Below are 18101 nucleotides of genomic sequence, written 5' to 3' on the forward strand. Positions count from 1 at the left end.
TTTCCCTCTAAAAGTTTCTTGTATTTAAAACAGGATCTAGCTCTAATATTATTGATACCATGTCTCCTTTGATTATATTAATTAAAATTTTCTGATGTTTACTCCTCTTTCCTATATTATATGTTTCTTCTTAGATTATCTCTTATATTTAGATATGAGTTTTTATTCCATCTTGGTGTTAGTTGCTCAGTCGTGTCCGACTCTTTGTGACCCCATGGACTATAGCCCACTGGGATCCTCTGTCCGTGGGGTTCTCCAGGCAAGAGTACTGGAGTGGGTTGCCATTCCCTTTTCCAGGGGATCTTCCCAACTCAGAGATCAAACCCAGTTCTCCTGCACTGGCAGGCAGATTCTTTACCGTGTGAGCCAATGCCTCATTAAACCATGGAATTCTCCAGGCAAGAATACTGGAATGGATAACCACTCCCTTCTCCAAGGAATCTTCCCAACCCAGGGATTGAACCCGAGTCTTTTGCATTGCAGGCAGATTCTTTACCATCTGAGCCACTAGGAAAGCCCTCCATCTTGGTAGTTTCCCCAAATGACAATCCATTTATAAATTCATATTAAAAGGGAAACTCTAACCATCAGATTAAAAGTGTATTTGTGTGTGAAAGTGGCTTATTTGACTGACAGACACTGGGATATGACCTTTTAATTAAGAAATTTCCAAATGTTGATATTTGAAGTTGTTGCACTGGGAACTCTCAGTATCTTTTGAGAAGAAACAGTTAGTCTTCTGAAATCTTTTAGTCAAGCTGCCAGGTCACTTCAAGAGGAGCAAGGGAAGACTTCAGTGAGTAATCTTTGAATTAGAATTCATATATTCCATTTGGTGCCTCACTCTGGCCTGCCTATGCCCAGAGCTTTCTGATATTATATTTCTGAGAATACATTCTTTTTATGAATATATGAACTGGGAGAGAAACCTGGGGGTTTGCATAGGTTTCTCACCTGTTTTCCACTTTATTCTTCACTCTCCCCCATTGCAGTAGCTTCCAGAATCTTCCAGGATTCTGCAGGACTAATGGCATAATTTCTCTTTGGCCTCTTCCTCTTTTGGAACTCGACTTTTCTATCTGCATTCCACCTGCCAAAAATTTGTTAGCATTTTCCTCTTCTGTTTTTTCTCTTTTGTCCTCTTTCGTATGAACTTATAACTTTAAAAAAAATCCCTTTACTCTTATTTCAGAAGGTTTGATGAGGGATTAAACAATTCATCAGGTTACACTATAAATGTATCATAATCTGAGATGTTCTGTGAGAGTTTAAAATTTTTATTTTTATGCTGATCAAAACATTAAAACTAATAATGATAATGATGATGGCGATGATGATAGCGGTGCCGATACTGAGAGCTATAACAATAAGCTACTTCTACTTTTGCAATACCATTATTTATTGAATACTTACTGTTTTCAGCACCATGTTAGGTTTCGTGTATATTAAGTTGTTCATTCGTGGCTCAAATGGTAAAGAATCTGCCTGCAATGCAGGAGACCTGGGTTTGATCCCTGTGTCAGGAAGATCCCCTGAAGAAGCGAGTGATGACCCACTCCATATTCTTTCCTGGAAAAAAAAAATCCCATAGATAGAAGAGCCTGGTGGGCTACAGTTCATGGATTCTCAAACAGTTAGATGTGACTGAGCAACTAACACTTTCCTTCCAGTTTACTCCATAGCATGAGGGAACACAGATAGCAGGGGCAAAGCTAAGATGCAAATATAGGTCTGACTGACTCAAAAGCTTCTTTATCCATATTCTGTACCAAGAATGCCTTTATTATTTGGGTAAGTTAAGATGTGAAGAAAGCCCATTTCTTCACATGAGAATTGCCATGTGAATGAGAGTTGCCAATGGTAGCCATCCTTTACATTTGGGGAATACCATCTTATTAAGGGCATTTTTACTTATGTGATGAGTTTTGAGTTACTTGGCACAATTAATTAATTAAATAACATTTTCTATATTTGGCAAATATTTGAGACCCACAAAATTCTGTAAAATTTTAGTGTCTCCATTTGTGGAATAAGAAATGAAGATACACAGAAGTTAGTAACAGAGATAGTCAGTGGCCAAGATTGAAGTGAAGACCTGGTGTTGTGATTCCAAGCCATGTGTTATTTTCCCTATAATTAATGACTTCTTTAAATTCTTTTTTTTTTTAGTCAAATGTCTCTACAAATCAAATTAAGACAATTACCTTAATGTTCTTTCAGGTTTTTGCCATTTTCTTCCTATCATAAAAACAAAAAATACGTCCCGACAATGCATTTATCAAGCAAATATGGTCCTGATGCTTATGGAACTCAACATTTCCGAGATGAAAATCCTAAGAGATGGATCTGTAACAAGGTGAGTCAATGCAACATTAAAAAGAAAATAATGTTTCTTTGAAAAGGCTAAAAGTGGACACTGATTATAGCAAATATACTCTCATTACAACTAACACCTTCATGGTTACAGAATTATTTTTAGCTATTTTATAGGAAGATAGTGCAGCTTACTGTGTCAGTAAGAGGTTTAAGTTTTTTTGTGGATTTTTCTTGTTGTGTTCTTGCGTTTTATGGTTTGGCCACCCTGTGGTCAATGGCATGGATCATTAGCTTTGGCAAAGCCAATTAGGGTCAAGTCTGAATCTGTGGAATAGAGGTAAGCTAACTCTTAGGCATGGAGATGAGTGCTTCCTTGCTTTCTTTCAACCTCCGTGTATATGTAGATAGGTATGTAAGAAAGAAGGAAGAAGAAAGGAAGGGTAAAAGGAAGGAGGGGAGGGTAAGAGGGAAGAAGGAAAGAAGGAAGGGGAGATATATGTGATATCCTATCTATATATATGACATAGAAAAGGAAAAAGCAGATAAATATTTACTTTTGGATTCCAGAATTATAGTTGCTAGCACTTAAAATTTCTAAAATGGGAAAACACCTACCTACATGTCTTACACAATAGGAGGTAACAAGGAAAGTTCTTACTGGGTTTTTAACCTATTGTCTGGAGAAGGCAATGGCACCCCACTCCAGTACTCTTGCCTGGAAAATCCCATGGCTGGAGGAGCCTGGTAGGCTGCAGTCCATGGGGTCGTTAACAGTCAGACATGGCTGAGTGACTTCCTTTTCACTTTTCACTTTCATGCATTGGAGAAGGAAATGGCAACCCACTCCAGTGTTCTTGCCTGGAGAATCCCAGGGGCGGGGGAGCCTGGTGGGCTTCCATCTATGGGGTTGCACAGAGTCGGACACAACTGAAGCGACTTAGCAGCAGTAGCAGCAGCAACCTATTGTCTAGCAATTAGAAACTCAAACTTACTCATATCAAAATTATACAGATAAAGTGGAGCAGGAAATTATATTCTGGAAAGGGCCTAGAGCTACTGAATGCCATACACTACCAGGCCTATTGTTTCTATTAGTAGTCTGTCAATGAGGATTTATTCATTTACACACAGTCTCCTACCAAAAGGATTTAAGACACCTTGCTTGTGTGCGTGCGTGCTAAGTTGCTTCAGTCATGTCCAACTCTTTGCAACCCTATGAATTATAGCCCGCCAGGCTCTTCTGTCCATGGAATTCTCCAGGCAAGAATACTGGAGTGGGTTGCCATGCCTTTCTTCCGGGGATCTTCCCAATCTAGGGATCAAACCCATGTATCCTGCACTGCAGGTGATTCTTTACTGCTGAGCCACCAGGAAAGACCCCGAAGGCACCGTGTCAAGTGGCAAATATAACATAGGCCATATTCTAGAAATTTAAACAAGGGGAAACAATCTTAGATGAGAAGAGCACCTAAGCCCACAAAATAAAGGGGGACTGGGAGGAGGGCATGGCAACTCACTCCAGTATACTTGCCTGGAGAATCCCATGGACAAAGCAGCTAGGCGGGCTGCAGTCTATGGAGTTGCAAAGAGTCTCACATGACTGAGCAACTGAGCATGCTTGCACGTGACTATGGTGGTCAGAGACTTAGGAAATGCAACCTGTTGGTATCTAAGATGCAGAGAACAAAAGTTGCAGAGGCATCCTCACTGCTCAAGTGAAAGAAACATGTTAGACCTTTAAGGGAAATGAGATCTTTCTTTACCAAATTCTAAGAAAAGTTCTTTTTGAAGGACATTGTAAATAATGGCATTGTCAAAGGGAATTCATGCTTGGATTCCTTGGAAAGTCACTTTTTCTTTTGTAGCTAAGTCTTTTTTTTGTTTTGTTTTTGTTTTTAAATGATCTTCCAGAACACTAAACAGTAATTCCATGGCATAAGGAATGTGTACAGTGAGTAGTTCAATCTTGTCCACTGACTGATAAACCTGAAAGTTGATAACAATATTATTACATAAAAAATCCATAGCAAGACTATGTCAGGCATTTGTTTTTTACCTAATACGCAGCCATTCAGAATATAGGGTAAATATGATTTTTAAACCTTTTAATTTTATATTTTGAATGTACATAATGTGATCTACATCTCATTTTTCTATTTGATGTGAATTTTATTTTTTGCTGTTAAGCCGTCACCACTCTATTTAATTCAAGGAAAGTCTCATTTCATTTCTTTAAAATGTAAATGACTCACCTTAGGACACTGCGCTGCTGCTGCTGCTAAGTGACTTCAGTCGTGTCCAACTCTGTGCGACCCCATAGACGGCAGCCCACCAGGCTCCTCCATCCATGGGATTTTCCAGGCAAGAGTACTGGAGTAGGGTGCCATTACCTTCTTCAGACACTGTGCTACTTCAGTATAAGAAAAATCCTTGCACCAGTGTTTCTTTCCTAAAATAATATGGTTCTTTTGGGTTTTATGCCATGGGTTTATTCATATGTTTGACATATTCCAAGACTATGCATTCATCTCACTAGATTAATCAAGTTATAGAGACTCTTGGATATTCACTAAAAAAAAAAAGTTTATTTTGTTCTTTTGGAGGAATCATTGTTGCCTCTGTATACTTTTCGAAAGTATGCATACTTGAAAAGTTAATGACAAATAATCATTCTTGTAGATCCTGAAAACTAAGAAAGTGTAGAGATTCCTTATGTCTTAATAAATCATTAATCCACTTGCACAAAACCACATAGAAAGATATTAAATGCAAATTTAATTTTATTCCTCATTTCCTTCTTTTCCGCTTCCTCTGATCTCTTAAAATAACCTTATTAGATTGACAAATTATTCCTGTGTAGCCAATAGATTCTACAAAGTACAAGGGTAGCCATTCTATTGTTTCTATGAAAATATTTTATGTTTTGACTTGCTGCTCAGTGATCTGCCCGATAAATGATGAAAAGCCCGCTGATTTTTCTTTATTTTAGATAAAACTTCGTTTATTGATTTTGGAGACATGAGACCACAACTTATTGATTATTAGTAGATGAAGGATTGTTTTAGTGAGTTGTTGAGTTCAAAATGTTGAAGAGGGAAAAGACTGGTGTAGTTTTATGCTGCTTCTATTGGAAGATGGACTATTTACAAACGTTTAAATACACATAAGATTTAGTTGAATGCATTAGATTTACTGAAATTAAGAAACAAATATATTTGGTTCCTGTTCTCCACTCTTTGCATCATGTTTTAAGCTTGTCTGCCTGGAGAATTTTTTTCTCTTTCGTTTATTTAAGCATGGAGGTTGTAACTGTCAGGCCATTTGTTATACAACTAAGATAAAGGGTATACATTGAGAGAAAAGTAAAATGTTTTCTTTCTCTAATCATGTTCATATTAAATCAGTTAATAAATAGTATTTAATATTTTTGTTTTATTTTCATGCTTTTAACATGAACAGTATATAAAGACATCACAAAGTCAGCAGATTAAGAGCAAATAATATAATTTTCCTGACAGTATGAAAATCAATAATGAAAAATAATATATATATCATTTTTTTAACTTATGGAAATCAATAATAAAGTATACATATCATATAACTTACTCATATTTCTTTTATCTAACTGTAAAATGCTCCAAGTTAACTGTTAGATTCTAGGTCTGTGTCTTAAATGGTCAAACTTTTTTTAAGTTCACCTAAAGACTTTGTATTTATAGCTTTGTTGCGCTGATCTCAATATCTGAAAGAGAAATGAAATTAAATAAGGAGAATCTATCAGTCACCATTAATTTCATCTATCTGACTAGGTCTAAAAGAGTTGGCCAAGAAAAAATGTTCTACTAAAAACATTCTTTTGATTGTCAAAACATCCAAACATGTTCATATTTACTGAAGCAGAAATGATAGTCTCAGGCCTTTATCTGAATAAGAATGAGTTTCATATGCATTTTGGACAACTGACTATAAAGGAACCACTTCATGTTTTCCCTTATTTGCAAAATTCAAGAAGAGACTTTTAAGATGGTTCATGTTGACAGAGCTTCTCCTCCTACACCTTATTATAGGTGAATTACAGCAGTAGATCAGCCCTTTTGTGTTATTTCCACATGCATTTTGGTCCTAAACAGAATTTTTTAAGCTACAAAGCATAAAAATATCTAGTACTCCAAAGAATTAATTTAGAGAGCCTAAGCATATTGCACAGAACATAAAGTTGACCTTTACCGTCGACGGCGTTTGGAATGGAGTGGGATGTGGAACACATCATAGATTTAATGTGGCACGTCGCTGTCTGCAGAAACTTGGGTGGGACTGTGACTGCTTGCCCATGGCACCCGGTGATTGAATCTGCTGTCACCAGCATCCTGATAATAATGAACACCCAGCTCAACGACCGTGATTATGATTATCATAATTGATGTGCAGGAGCAGTGTGTGGGGATCATTACAGCTGAACTGTACATCAGAGAAACAGGCCTCAGTTATGGATAATTTTACTCTTATGCATTGATTGGGATAAAATATGCCTTTCTCTTTAAACAGACCAGCTTCATATAATTTTAAGAATCTTTCTGTACACGCTGATGGATGATTATGTGTCTGCTGAAAACAGCCCCCGACAGTTGTTTGTTTTCTGTTGTTTCGTTTCATTAGCAAATGTAAACAATTAAATAATTAAGTGTAATTGAGGGAAAATATTTTGCTTAGGAGGATGGTCTTCAATAATCAAATATCCAGTTTAAGTGCTTTTTCTGTCTCTCTGACGATATATCTGGGACTGAAGTTCTTCAGCATTCTCCCTCTGATTATCCTTGTACCTGAATTCCAGAGGTCAGCAACCATCAGGGAAAATATAAGCGTATACAGTTTTTTATTATAAAGTATTGTGCATTTGAATATGCATGCATTTTTGCATATACTCTAGTTTATTATGCCTTTAGGACAGAACCACTATTGTGTTATACTGTATTGAAAAATAGTGTTTAACCTATAGAATAGTTTGGATGTGTAGTGTTGAGATGTATAAATTTACACTTCCTTAGCTTTTTCATCAATATTTTGTTTCAGATAGGTTTGTTACATTGTGTGGAAATTTTCAATTATAGTTTTAAAAATGAGTTCAAGAGTTTCTGATTTTAATTTTAATTCATGAATAAATATGATATTAATATATGCAGTGATGTTTCCAAGATTTTCAGTAGATTAGAACTGACCATATTAGTCTTTAATTATTAACCTAGGTGGGCTTTCCTGGTGACTCAGCAGTAAAGAATCTGCCTGCCAATGAAGGAGATGCGGGTTCAGTCCCTGGGTCGGGAAGATCCTCTGGAGGAGGGCATGGCAACCCACTCTAGTATTCTTGCCTGGAAAATTCCATGAATAGAGGAGCCTGTCAGGCTACAGTCCATGGCGTCGCAAAGAGCCAAACACGACTTAGCGATTAAACAACATCAACCTAAGTACTCAGTTTGTGTTTGAGTCTAAAATAATACCTTTGAGTGATGAGCAAACGTAATGTAACACATTTTTATAAGAACCATGGTAAACGGTTTTTTTTAAAAATTTTATTTTGTGACAATAAAATAAAATTGTCACAAAGAGATTGAGAGATCGCTCCATTAGATTAATAACTGTACAGCCCAGGAGAGACTATGGCAAACGTTTCCTTCTGAGGTCTGTAATGTTTACATCACCCTGGGTAAGACGCTTGCCCTAGATGTGCAGCTTTTAATCTCAATGTGATTCCTGAACTTAACTTTTTTCCACTCAACTCAGATCCAAGGGTGAGATGGTTATATATGCTCAAAGTCTCTATTAGGGATAGGATCTTTTTCTACTTCATGTACTGAAAATATTATTTTTCAGGAATGCTGGATTTTATACCTTGTTCTCTGGTCTAACCTCTTGCTGTACCCAAGGCCCAAATGTCTATTTCTTGATCATGTGCCGTATTGTGCCCAGACTCTGGAACTCTATGGATGTGAATATACCATGTGACATAAGCTGCCTATCACACTCACTGGAATGCACTTTCTTGTCAGTTCTTTCTTCCAAGGAATCCCCTTAATCTTTCCCCAGGTCATTTATGCATTAAAAAGATCTTAACATCTTTAATCTAGAGTTTTTAGGTCATAGGCTTCTTGAAACCTCCAGTTTTCTGAAAGTACTGATACTTTATCTCAAATATTGGAAATATTTTTGCTAGATATAATAACAAATGATTAATCCTGTGGAATTATTTTAAAGGGGATTGGTTCTATTATTATGTACTTCATTTAGTTAGCTTTTAATTTGCTGTGAAATTTTTGCAGAAATCTTTATTATTTTATATTAACTCTGTTCTTTAATGCACCAAACTTTTGTATATTATATATATATGTTTTATTCTGTTGAATTTTTTTTTTTGGCTTTTAAGGCTTTTTTTTTAAAAGTTGTAGTTGATGTACAGTATTATATAAGTTACAAGTGTACAGCATAGTGACTCACAATTTTTAAAGGTTGTGCTCTATTTATAGTTATTGTAGAATATTGGCTATTTTTCCTGTGTTGTACAGTATAACTTTATAGCTTATTTTATACATAATAGTTTGTACATTTAAAAAATATCTTTATTATGTGTCAAGATGATACAGAATACCAGAATATTATTTATAAAATAATAAATTAATGAAATCTTTACCTGGCTTAGAGAGAAGACATTCTGTTATTTAGAAGTCTTGTGTGGTACTCTCAATGATTCCATCTTTTCTGTTTCCAACAAAAGAGATCTGCTATCCTGAATTTTAAATACTTCCTTTGCTTTTATGCTTTTATTGCATATTTGTATTCCTGAGCAATAGCTAGTTTTGCATATCTTAGGCATTTTATATAAATGTATTTGTATAAATGTGTAAATCAAATCACGTGTATTTTTCAAACGGCTTTCTATACCACACACTTACTGTGTATACATGCATGCATGCTAAGTTGCTTCAGTCGTGTCCGATTCTTTGTGACGCTATGGACTGTAGAAGGTTTCGCTGTCCATGGGATTCTCCAAACAAGAATATTGGAGTGGGTGGCCATGCCCTCCTCCAGGGAATCTTCTCCACCCAGGGATCAAACCCATGTCTTATGTCCCCTGCATTAGCAGGTGGGTTCTTTACCATTAGCACCACTTGGTAAGCCCTCTTACCATGTATAGTGAAAGTGAAAGTGAAAGGCGCTCAGTCATGTCCGACTCTTTGCAACCTCATGGACTATACAGACCGTGGAATTCTCCAGGCCAGAATACTGGAGTGGGTAGCCTTTACCTTCTTCAGGGCATCTTCCCAACCCAAGGATCAAACCCAGGTCTCCTGCCTTGCAGCGGATTCTTTACCAGCTGAGCCACAAGGGAAGCCCTTTACTTGCATTTAATTTTTTCCACTGTTGTAAAGTATTCCACACATGAGTTGCCACAATTTATCCATTTTATTGGAGAAAAATATGCATTATTTTCAGCTGCTCTAATCAACCATTTTGATGTGACTATTATGTTGATTCCTTTATAAATCTCCTGGTTCACATGAGAGAAACGTATTACTGATTATACGATATATATCGAATACATTTTCAAATTTGTTCCATAAGATTATATTTTACAAAGAACTATTCAGATTTAGTTTACAACAGTGATACTACAGTAGTCCTTCCATTATTTATTATTGTCAACCTTAAAATTTGTTGCCGATTGGATAGATGTGATGTTACGTTTTAGTTAGCATTTCCTTGATTTTAATGAAGTTGAACTTTCTTCTCCAAGAGCACACATCTCTCAATAGAAGTTGTAGTTTTCTCATATGGATTCTACACATTTATTATTAGACTTATTCCTGAGAAGCGTATATTTTATTGTGATTGTGAAAAGCTCTTGTTTTTCCCATTCATTTTCTAACACTCTTTTGTTGTCGTACAGTCTTTTGTGTTCTTCATATGTACTTTGGTTACTATGTTAGTCCGCTCAGGTTGCCATAACAAAATACCACAGACCGCGTGGGTTGTATTTGTTTTTTCACAATCCAGGGGCCCGGAAGTCCAAGATCGAAGGGCTCTCGGGGCTGGTTCCTGGTGAGGCCCCGCTTGCTGGCTCTCCTCCCCTGGTGTCCTCCCGGCATCTTCTGTGTGCGCCCAGGGAGCCAGAGTGCTGTGGTTGGTGTCCCTCCCTCTTCTAATAAAGACGCCAGCTCGATCAGATTATTCTGGCGTCAGGGTTTCTAGTTTCAAATGACTGCTTATGTGCCTGATTTTGAGCAGTTTATTTAAATTCCCTGTATCTGAGTTTTCTCATCGTTGGAAAGGGGGACTATTTTACCTTCCTTACACTGTTATGATGCCTGGATTAGGAAATCATATTAATTATGTAGAAGAATACCCAACAAAGTAAATACTGTACATTTAACTGTTATTGTATTGATGATCTTTTAAATTTTCTATTTCATTAATGTATTTTGACCACTTATGATGATCTTCTAAATCTCTAATACTCTCTGCATCATTTAAAATTTAACCATTATTAGCCCTATTTTCACACATTGACATTATAGTAAAAGCTATAGGCATAGCTCATTTTATTGTACTTTGCCACATCACACTTCTTGGATATTCCATTTTTTTAAAAAAAACAAATTGAGGGCTTGTGGCAACCTTTGTTGAACAAGTTTATCAGCTCCATTTTTTCCAGCAGCATTTGCTCACTTCATGTTTCGGTGTCACATTTTGGTAAATATTACCATATTTCAAACTTTAGTATTATTATTACTATATATTTATGGTTCGTCTATGATGAGTGATTTTTGATGTTACTATTTTATTGTTTGGGGGCACCAGAAACCATGCTAATGTGAGACAATGAACTTAATGATAAATGTTGTGTGTGTTCTGACTGCTCCACTGACTGGTCATTCCTCTATTTCTCTCCCTGTCCTCCCTATTCCTCAAGACACAAAAATATTGAAATCAAGTCAATTAATAACCTTACAATGGTCTCTAAATGTTCTAAAGGAAGAATCATACATTTCTCACTTTGATGGGGAACACATGTATACCTGTGGCGGATTCATTTTGATATTTGGCAAAACTAATACAATTATGTAAAGTTTAAAAATAAAATAAAATTAAAAAAAAAAATAAATAAATCAAAAGCAAGAAATGGTTAAGCTTAATGAGGAAAGCATGTCTAAAGCCAAGATAGGCTGAAACCTAGGCCTCGTGAACCAGTTAGCCAAGTTGTGAATGCAGAGGAAAAGTTCTTGAAAGAAATTAAAAGTGCTGTAGTCCATATAGAAACAGCCTTCTGGCCTATATAGAGAATGTTTTACTAATCTGGATAGAGGATCAAACTGCCACAATATTCCCTTAAAACAAAGCCTAATCCAGAGCAATCTCCTAACTCTCTTCAGTTCTATGAAGGCTGAGAGAGGTGAGAAAGCTGCAGAAGAAAAGCTTGTAGGTAGCAGAGACTGGTTCATGAAGTCTAAAGAAAGAAGCTATATCCATAACATAAAAGTGCAAGGGGAAGCCGCTAATGTATTAACAGAAGCTGCAGCAAGTTGTCAAGAAGATCTTGCTACACTAAGCAACACAATTTCAGTGTAAATAAGACAGACTTAGGGTGGAAGAAAACACCATCAAGGACTTTCATAGCTTGAGAGGAGAAGTCACTGCCTGTTTCAGAGTTTCAAAGGTCAGGTAGACTCTCTTGTTAGGTGCTGATGCAGTTGGTGACTGAGTTGAGGCCAGTGCTCGTTTATCAGTCTGAAGATCCCAGGACCATTAAGAGTTATGCTAAGTCTACTCAGCTTGTGCTATGTAGATGGAACAGCAAAGCCTGGTTGACAGCACATCTGTTTACATCATGGTTTACTGAGTAAAGCCCACTCTTGAGGCCTACTGCTCTGAAAAAAAATTTCCTTTCAAAATATTGCTGCTCATTGAAACATAGAGACATACTTTACTCATCACTTTGTATGTATTAGAGTTTGGGTGACATACAAAGTGATGAGTAAAGTATCAAACTCTAATAACCAGAGGATTCATTAAAAGTCGTTTTTCCTACCTCATATGATCATAAATTTATCCATCGAGAAAGAAAATCAAATCCTGGTAATGTTCTTTTCATATCCAATGGTGGAATTTTTTCTTTGAAAACCGGTAGTGGTTTTATTTTGAAAAAAGTCTTATTGTTTTGTAGTGGTTGGAAGGGGTTTAGTTGGCAGTGGTGAGTTGAGGGTGGTTATACAGGGGGATCAGAAACCAAATTATTTGGACCTTTCTTGGCTGAAATATGATATGGTCAACACAGAGGAGCCCCCAAGAAGTTTCCATGTTGTGACTGTACTCCATGGGATGATGAGAAATAAATGTTAAAAGTATATTGAAAAAAGAATTACTGCTCATTGACAACATACCTGGTCATATAAAAGGTCTGACAGAAATGTACAATGAGATTAATATCATTTTCATGCCTGCTAACACAACATTCATTCTGCAGCCCATGAACTGAGTAGTTTTGACTTTCAAGTTTTATTATTTAGGAAATACCTTTTGTATGGCTATCACTGCCACAGATAGTGATTCCTCTGATGGATCTGCACAATGTCAATTGAAAACATTCTGGAAAGGATTCATCATTCTAGGAGCGATTAAGAACATTTGTGACTCATAGGAAGAAGTTTAAATATCAACATTAACAGGAGTTTGGCAAAAATTGATTCCAGCTCTTGTGGATACCTTTGAGGGGTTCAAGACTTCAGTGGAGGAAGTCACTTCAGGTAGCGAGAGAACAAGCCTTAGAAGTGGAGCCTGAAGAAGTGGAGCCCGAAGACTGAATTGCTGCCATCTCTTGATAAAACTTGAATGAATAAGGAGTTTCCTCTAAGGGCTGAGTAAAGAAAGTGGTTTCTTGAGATGAGAACTACTCCTGATGAAGGTGGTATGTAGAATTATTGAAATGACTAAGGATGTATCCATAGAATGTGACATGAACTTAGTTGATAATGCAGTAGCAGGGTTTGAAGGGATTATCTCCAATTTTGAAAGAAGTGCTACTGTGGGCAAGATGCTATCCAACAGCTCAGGGATAGTATCAATGCTCAGGGAACTCTACTCAGTGTTCTGTGCTGAGTGAAATGGGAAGGAAATCCAAAAAAGAGGGGATATATGTATAACTGATTGACTTTACTGTACAGTAGAAACTAACACGACATTGTAAAGCAACTGTACTCCAATAAAAATTAGTTAAGAAAAGAAAGTGAAAGTTGCTTCAGTTGCGTCTGACTCGATACAGTCCATGGAATTCTCCTGGCCAGAATACTGGAGTGGGTAGCTGTTTCCTTCTCCAGGGGATCTTCCCAACCCAGGAATCAAACTAGGATCTCCTGCATTGCAGGTGGATTCTTTACCAGCTGAGCTACCAGGGAATCCCAAGAGAAGAAAGTAATAGTAAACTAACATTAATAAATCGGCTGAGTCCTAGATAATTAAAAGATTAATTTGTTTTTATTAATTTGAATATATTTCCTATACTACGCTTTAATATTATACAAATTAAATATTGAAGTTTATCAACCATCTAGCTTGTGTTACACTAAGACAGATATGTGAAAGCTTGCCATCAAGATGATTTTAAACTTACAGATAACATTTTATATTCTTTTGTATCTTTGAATTGACTTTATAGCACTATAAAATAGTATTTTGAAAAAATTTTTGGTAAATTTCCAAGTTGGTGCTTAAAAAATGTCTTTAAGTCTTATAAAATGGCAAAGGGAACCAACAACAACACATACCACAAAAATAAAGAAGTCAAATACTTCTCTTAATTGTGTGTTTCCTTATCACTACATATCACTTATGTAATGTGTGCCAAGGAGTGCATGGAACTCTACTCGTGGATTTCACAGACCAGATATCCTGCTTGAGAATTCATTTGAAGAAATTGTTCCATTGTGAAAATTATTGTTGGGGATTTAATTTCTCTTAACATACTTAACTGCATATTTTCCAAATTATACCTAAATGCAATATATTTTCTCCTAAAAGCATTCTTCATAGGGTTATTTAAACATTCATATTTATCCTAACAAGATGCTGGAAACCATACTCCCAGACTGCTTTTGAGAGGGCTACAGTTTGTAAATTCTATTATAGAAGTGCCAGATTGATATTTACATCATTAACTCTGGATTAATTTGTGAGTTACTTTTTAGGTGGTTATGATGAGATTGTAAACTATTAGGGAAAATTTTACATCTGTTAGCATGTTAACATATTAACAACCAAAATTTCAGATTACTAAAAAGTGATAACTTGATAATCTGGGCAGCAACTGACTTTAAGGATATCAATGAAAGACTCTGAGGTACAAAAGTAGTGAAAGTATTTCACATGGTGTTGTAAAGATACAAGTGTTAACGTTAACTTTTTTTATTATATCTATTCCAAGAGCTATTTGCAAAGATTTTGCTCACAAAAATTGGAATATTTAATAAAACGTAATTTTCCTCCTCTGTAATCCCTCAATTGGAAAATGTAGTCCCTTGATGATGATCTAGGGTTTTGAAGAATAAATGGATTTTAAAGAGAAAATTAGATGGTACTTATTATGTTGTCTAACTAGCAATGCATTGTCATTTGTCGGTTGTATTATAAATGGCTTGCTCTCTCTACCTTCCTCATTTAATCATGTAACTTGTCTGTAAGCAGCATTAGAGAAAAAAGATGTTGCTGTATTACTTTTTCAGTTGTTTTCTCTGCTTATCCAAAGAGAACTCACACTTATTATAGCTAGTGCAGAACTCTTCATCTTCTCCCTGACACCTGGTTTCTTTTAAATTTCTTTCACCCAGGCAGTCACTCAACTTTTGCCAAATAATGGGAAGACTTCCTAGTTTTCTTCCTCTCTTCCTTAGGAAAGATTTTCCCCAATGACATTGCCTCTCCCAAGTGAAGTTATATATGACTGGCAAGTTTGGTATTTTAAGAATTAAGCCATGATATAAAAATTACATCCTAGTCCAAAATTTTCTTATGGTAAATAAAATACAATTTTTATGTATATAGTCAGTGTTTTATTTGTTTCATTATATATTCTTTCTGAATGTGTTTTTGTTATTTGTCTAATTATTTGTCATGAGAAGACTGAATTGGAAGGGTGTCTGTGCAAGTCTCTTTGTAGCTCACTAACCTAATGCCATGTTGGCATTTCTTATAGAAATAATGAAGAGCACTAGTATTCACTGTATATGTGTTTCCTTCACTTTATGTCATGTATATAATATGTTAAGAAAATGACTTCCATTTTGTCAGCATACTCCATAGAAACTCATTTATATTGTGAAAGCTTATAAACCATGAAAAATTTGAAGTATTTTTTCAGAATTCTATTTTTTTAAAAAAAGTATTTGAAGTTGTACTTCTTTGAAGCTTTGCCTTGATTCTTGAGACACTGCATATTGTTTTTCTAATTGAATTCAGAAATATCTGTCATTTATGTTTAGATACCAAATAAATAGTGTGTGAGGGTGGAAGCAATCTAATCTGCAAGCATGAATATACTTTCCAGTACTAATAGCATAATTAAGTGTTCAAAATGCTATATGTAAAATTTTAGTGTACTTAGTTTTGAAAGTAAGTTTCCATGTTCATGGCATGTATTACTTAAATTTCAAAATAAAAATTCTAAAAATACCCCAGAAAAAGATGTTGAGAAAATACATTAGATATTTTGGTAGCTAACACATATACTTTTGCTTTTTATCCCCAAACATTACTGATAACATTTCCCATGCTTCAACTTTCTAACTCTCATGTTACCTAGCTACAATAGATGTAAATGCCCCAAATAACAAAGGATCTGAAGTTGCAGGAATTTGTCAGATTGGAATATTTTCAGATATCAAATGTTAAGTATTTGGTGTTCTATGAAGAAAATCACCTCAGAATGTAACTACTCTATTCATATAAATGTAGGACTTAGTAGCATTAAAATAATCAGTGTTAGATTGAAGGGTTTATTTTTGATGATTGCTAACATAAAAATAAAGTGCATTTTCCAGAAAGCTTCTTTGTATTTGTAGGGTGCAGTATAGCTTAAAATACTGCCCTTGTAAAATCTATTATTAGAAAACAAAGAAAGATGCTCTTTTTCAAATATCTCCTATCTTTTATATATGTATAAACAAAATTTATACATGTTTAAATTCTGGTAGATAAATAACTATTTTCATCATTATCATATATTATGAACATAGGGAATGACACTATATTTGTTTTTATTTTACTTTATTTACTTATTTATTTTTAAAGTTATAGTCAAAGAGTTAGCTACCTTAAGAACACATTAACTGAAGTATGTCTGCAGCATGTACTAAAGGTTTGTCTTTGCCCTGTTGAGCTCACTAGTTCTTTTCTTCACAACTATGAACACACACCCACATTCAGGAAAGGCATCATTAGATGAGATGGGAAAGGGAAATACATGAAGATCCAGCTCTCTTGTATTGAAACTTACATATAATGATGTTCTATGCCATGATGGTTTTCTCTATGGAAGTATAATTAACAAGAATAATGCAAGGCAAAGAATCCATTACAAGTGTATGTTACATGATTGTCGACTTGGCCATTTGTGCTCAAGTCCTGATTACCTACAGTCTAAGATGACTAATGTAAGTCAAATCACTACCTTTTTCCCAACTGAATCATTTGGTTTTATTTTCATTTGTAAGAAATAATTTTGCTGATCTCATTTCTTGTACTTATTTTATGTGGGAAGTTTGATTTAAAATATAGAGTGGAATTTTGTCGTATTTGGTCTTACATTTAACTCTTTAATCCATTCTGTATTTTTGTATATGGTGTGAGATACAGGTGTTATTCTTTCACATGTAGCTGTCCAATTTTGCCAACGCCATTAATTGAAGAGGTTCTCTTTTCCCCATTGCAGATTCTTTTTTTCTTTGTCATAGATTAATTTACCATATGAGCATGGCTTATTTGTGAATTCTCTATTCTCTATATCTAAATGTCTCCTTTTGTGACAATAACATACTGTTCTGATTACTGTAGCTTTCAGTATAGAAGTCAGGAAGTGTGATACCTCCAGTTTTGTTCTTTCTCAAGATTGCTTTGGCTACTCAGGGTCTTTTGTGTTTCCATGCAAATTTTTAAATTATTTGTTCTAGTTCTTTGAAAAATGCCTTTGGTATTTTGATGGAGGTTGCATTGAATCTGTCAATTACTTTGGGTAGTATGACCATTTGAACAGTAATAATTCATCCAGTCCATGAGCACAGTATATCTTTTCACTTGTTTGTGTTGTCTTCAATATCTTTTATCAGTGTATTATAGTTTTCAGAGTGCAAGTTTCTTACCATTTTGGTTAGATTTATTCTCAATATTTTATTCTTTTTCATGTAATTGTAAGTGGAATTATTTTCTTAACTTCTCTGAAAGTTTGTTATTGCTGTATAGAAATGCATGATTTCTGTTTATTAATTTTGTTATGAAACTTTATTGAATTCATTTATTAGTTCTTTTAGTACTTTGGTAGCATTTTCACAATTTTCTGTATGTAGTATCATGTCACCTGAAGACACTGAAAGTTTTACTTCTTTCTTTCTAATTTGGGTTTCCTCTATTTCTTTTTCTTCTCTGATTGCTATGGCTTATGTTGAATAAAGGAACTTCTGTTGATATGATCATATGATTTTTATTCTTCAATTTGTTGGTATGATGCATCACATTGATTGAATTGTGAATAT

At 35.2% G+C, this 18101-nt stretch overlaps 2 protein-coding genes across 3 annotated transcripts in view; one reads left to right on the plus strand and one right to left on the minus strand.

Moving 5' to 3' along the window:
* The window catches only part of GPATCH2 (G-patch domain containing 2), a 473250-nt gene that overhangs the window by 366866 nt on the left and 88283 nt on the right, over window positions 1–18101 (minus strand). The window lies entirely within an intron of this gene.
* SPATA17 (spermatogenesis associated 17) overlaps window positions 1–18101 on the plus strand; it is a 238168-nt gene that overhangs the window by 172961 nt on the left and 47106 nt on the right. Inside the window, exon 9 of the mRNA XM_055583760.1 lies at window positions 2221–2356. Coding sequence (XP_055439735.1) covers window positions 2221–2356 — 136 coding nt within the window. The remainder of the gene's footprint in view (window positions 1–2220; window positions 2357–18101) is intronic.

This window comes from Bubalus kerabau, chromosome 5 (genome assembly GCF_029407905.1).
Source record: "Bubalus kerabau isolate K-KA32 ecotype Philippines breed swamp buffalo chromosome 5, PCC_UOA_SB_1v2, whole genome shotgun sequence".
NCBI classification, from domain to species: domain Eukaryota; kingdom Metazoa; phylum Chordata; class Mammalia; order Artiodactyla; family Bovidae; genus Bubalus; species Bubalus kerabau.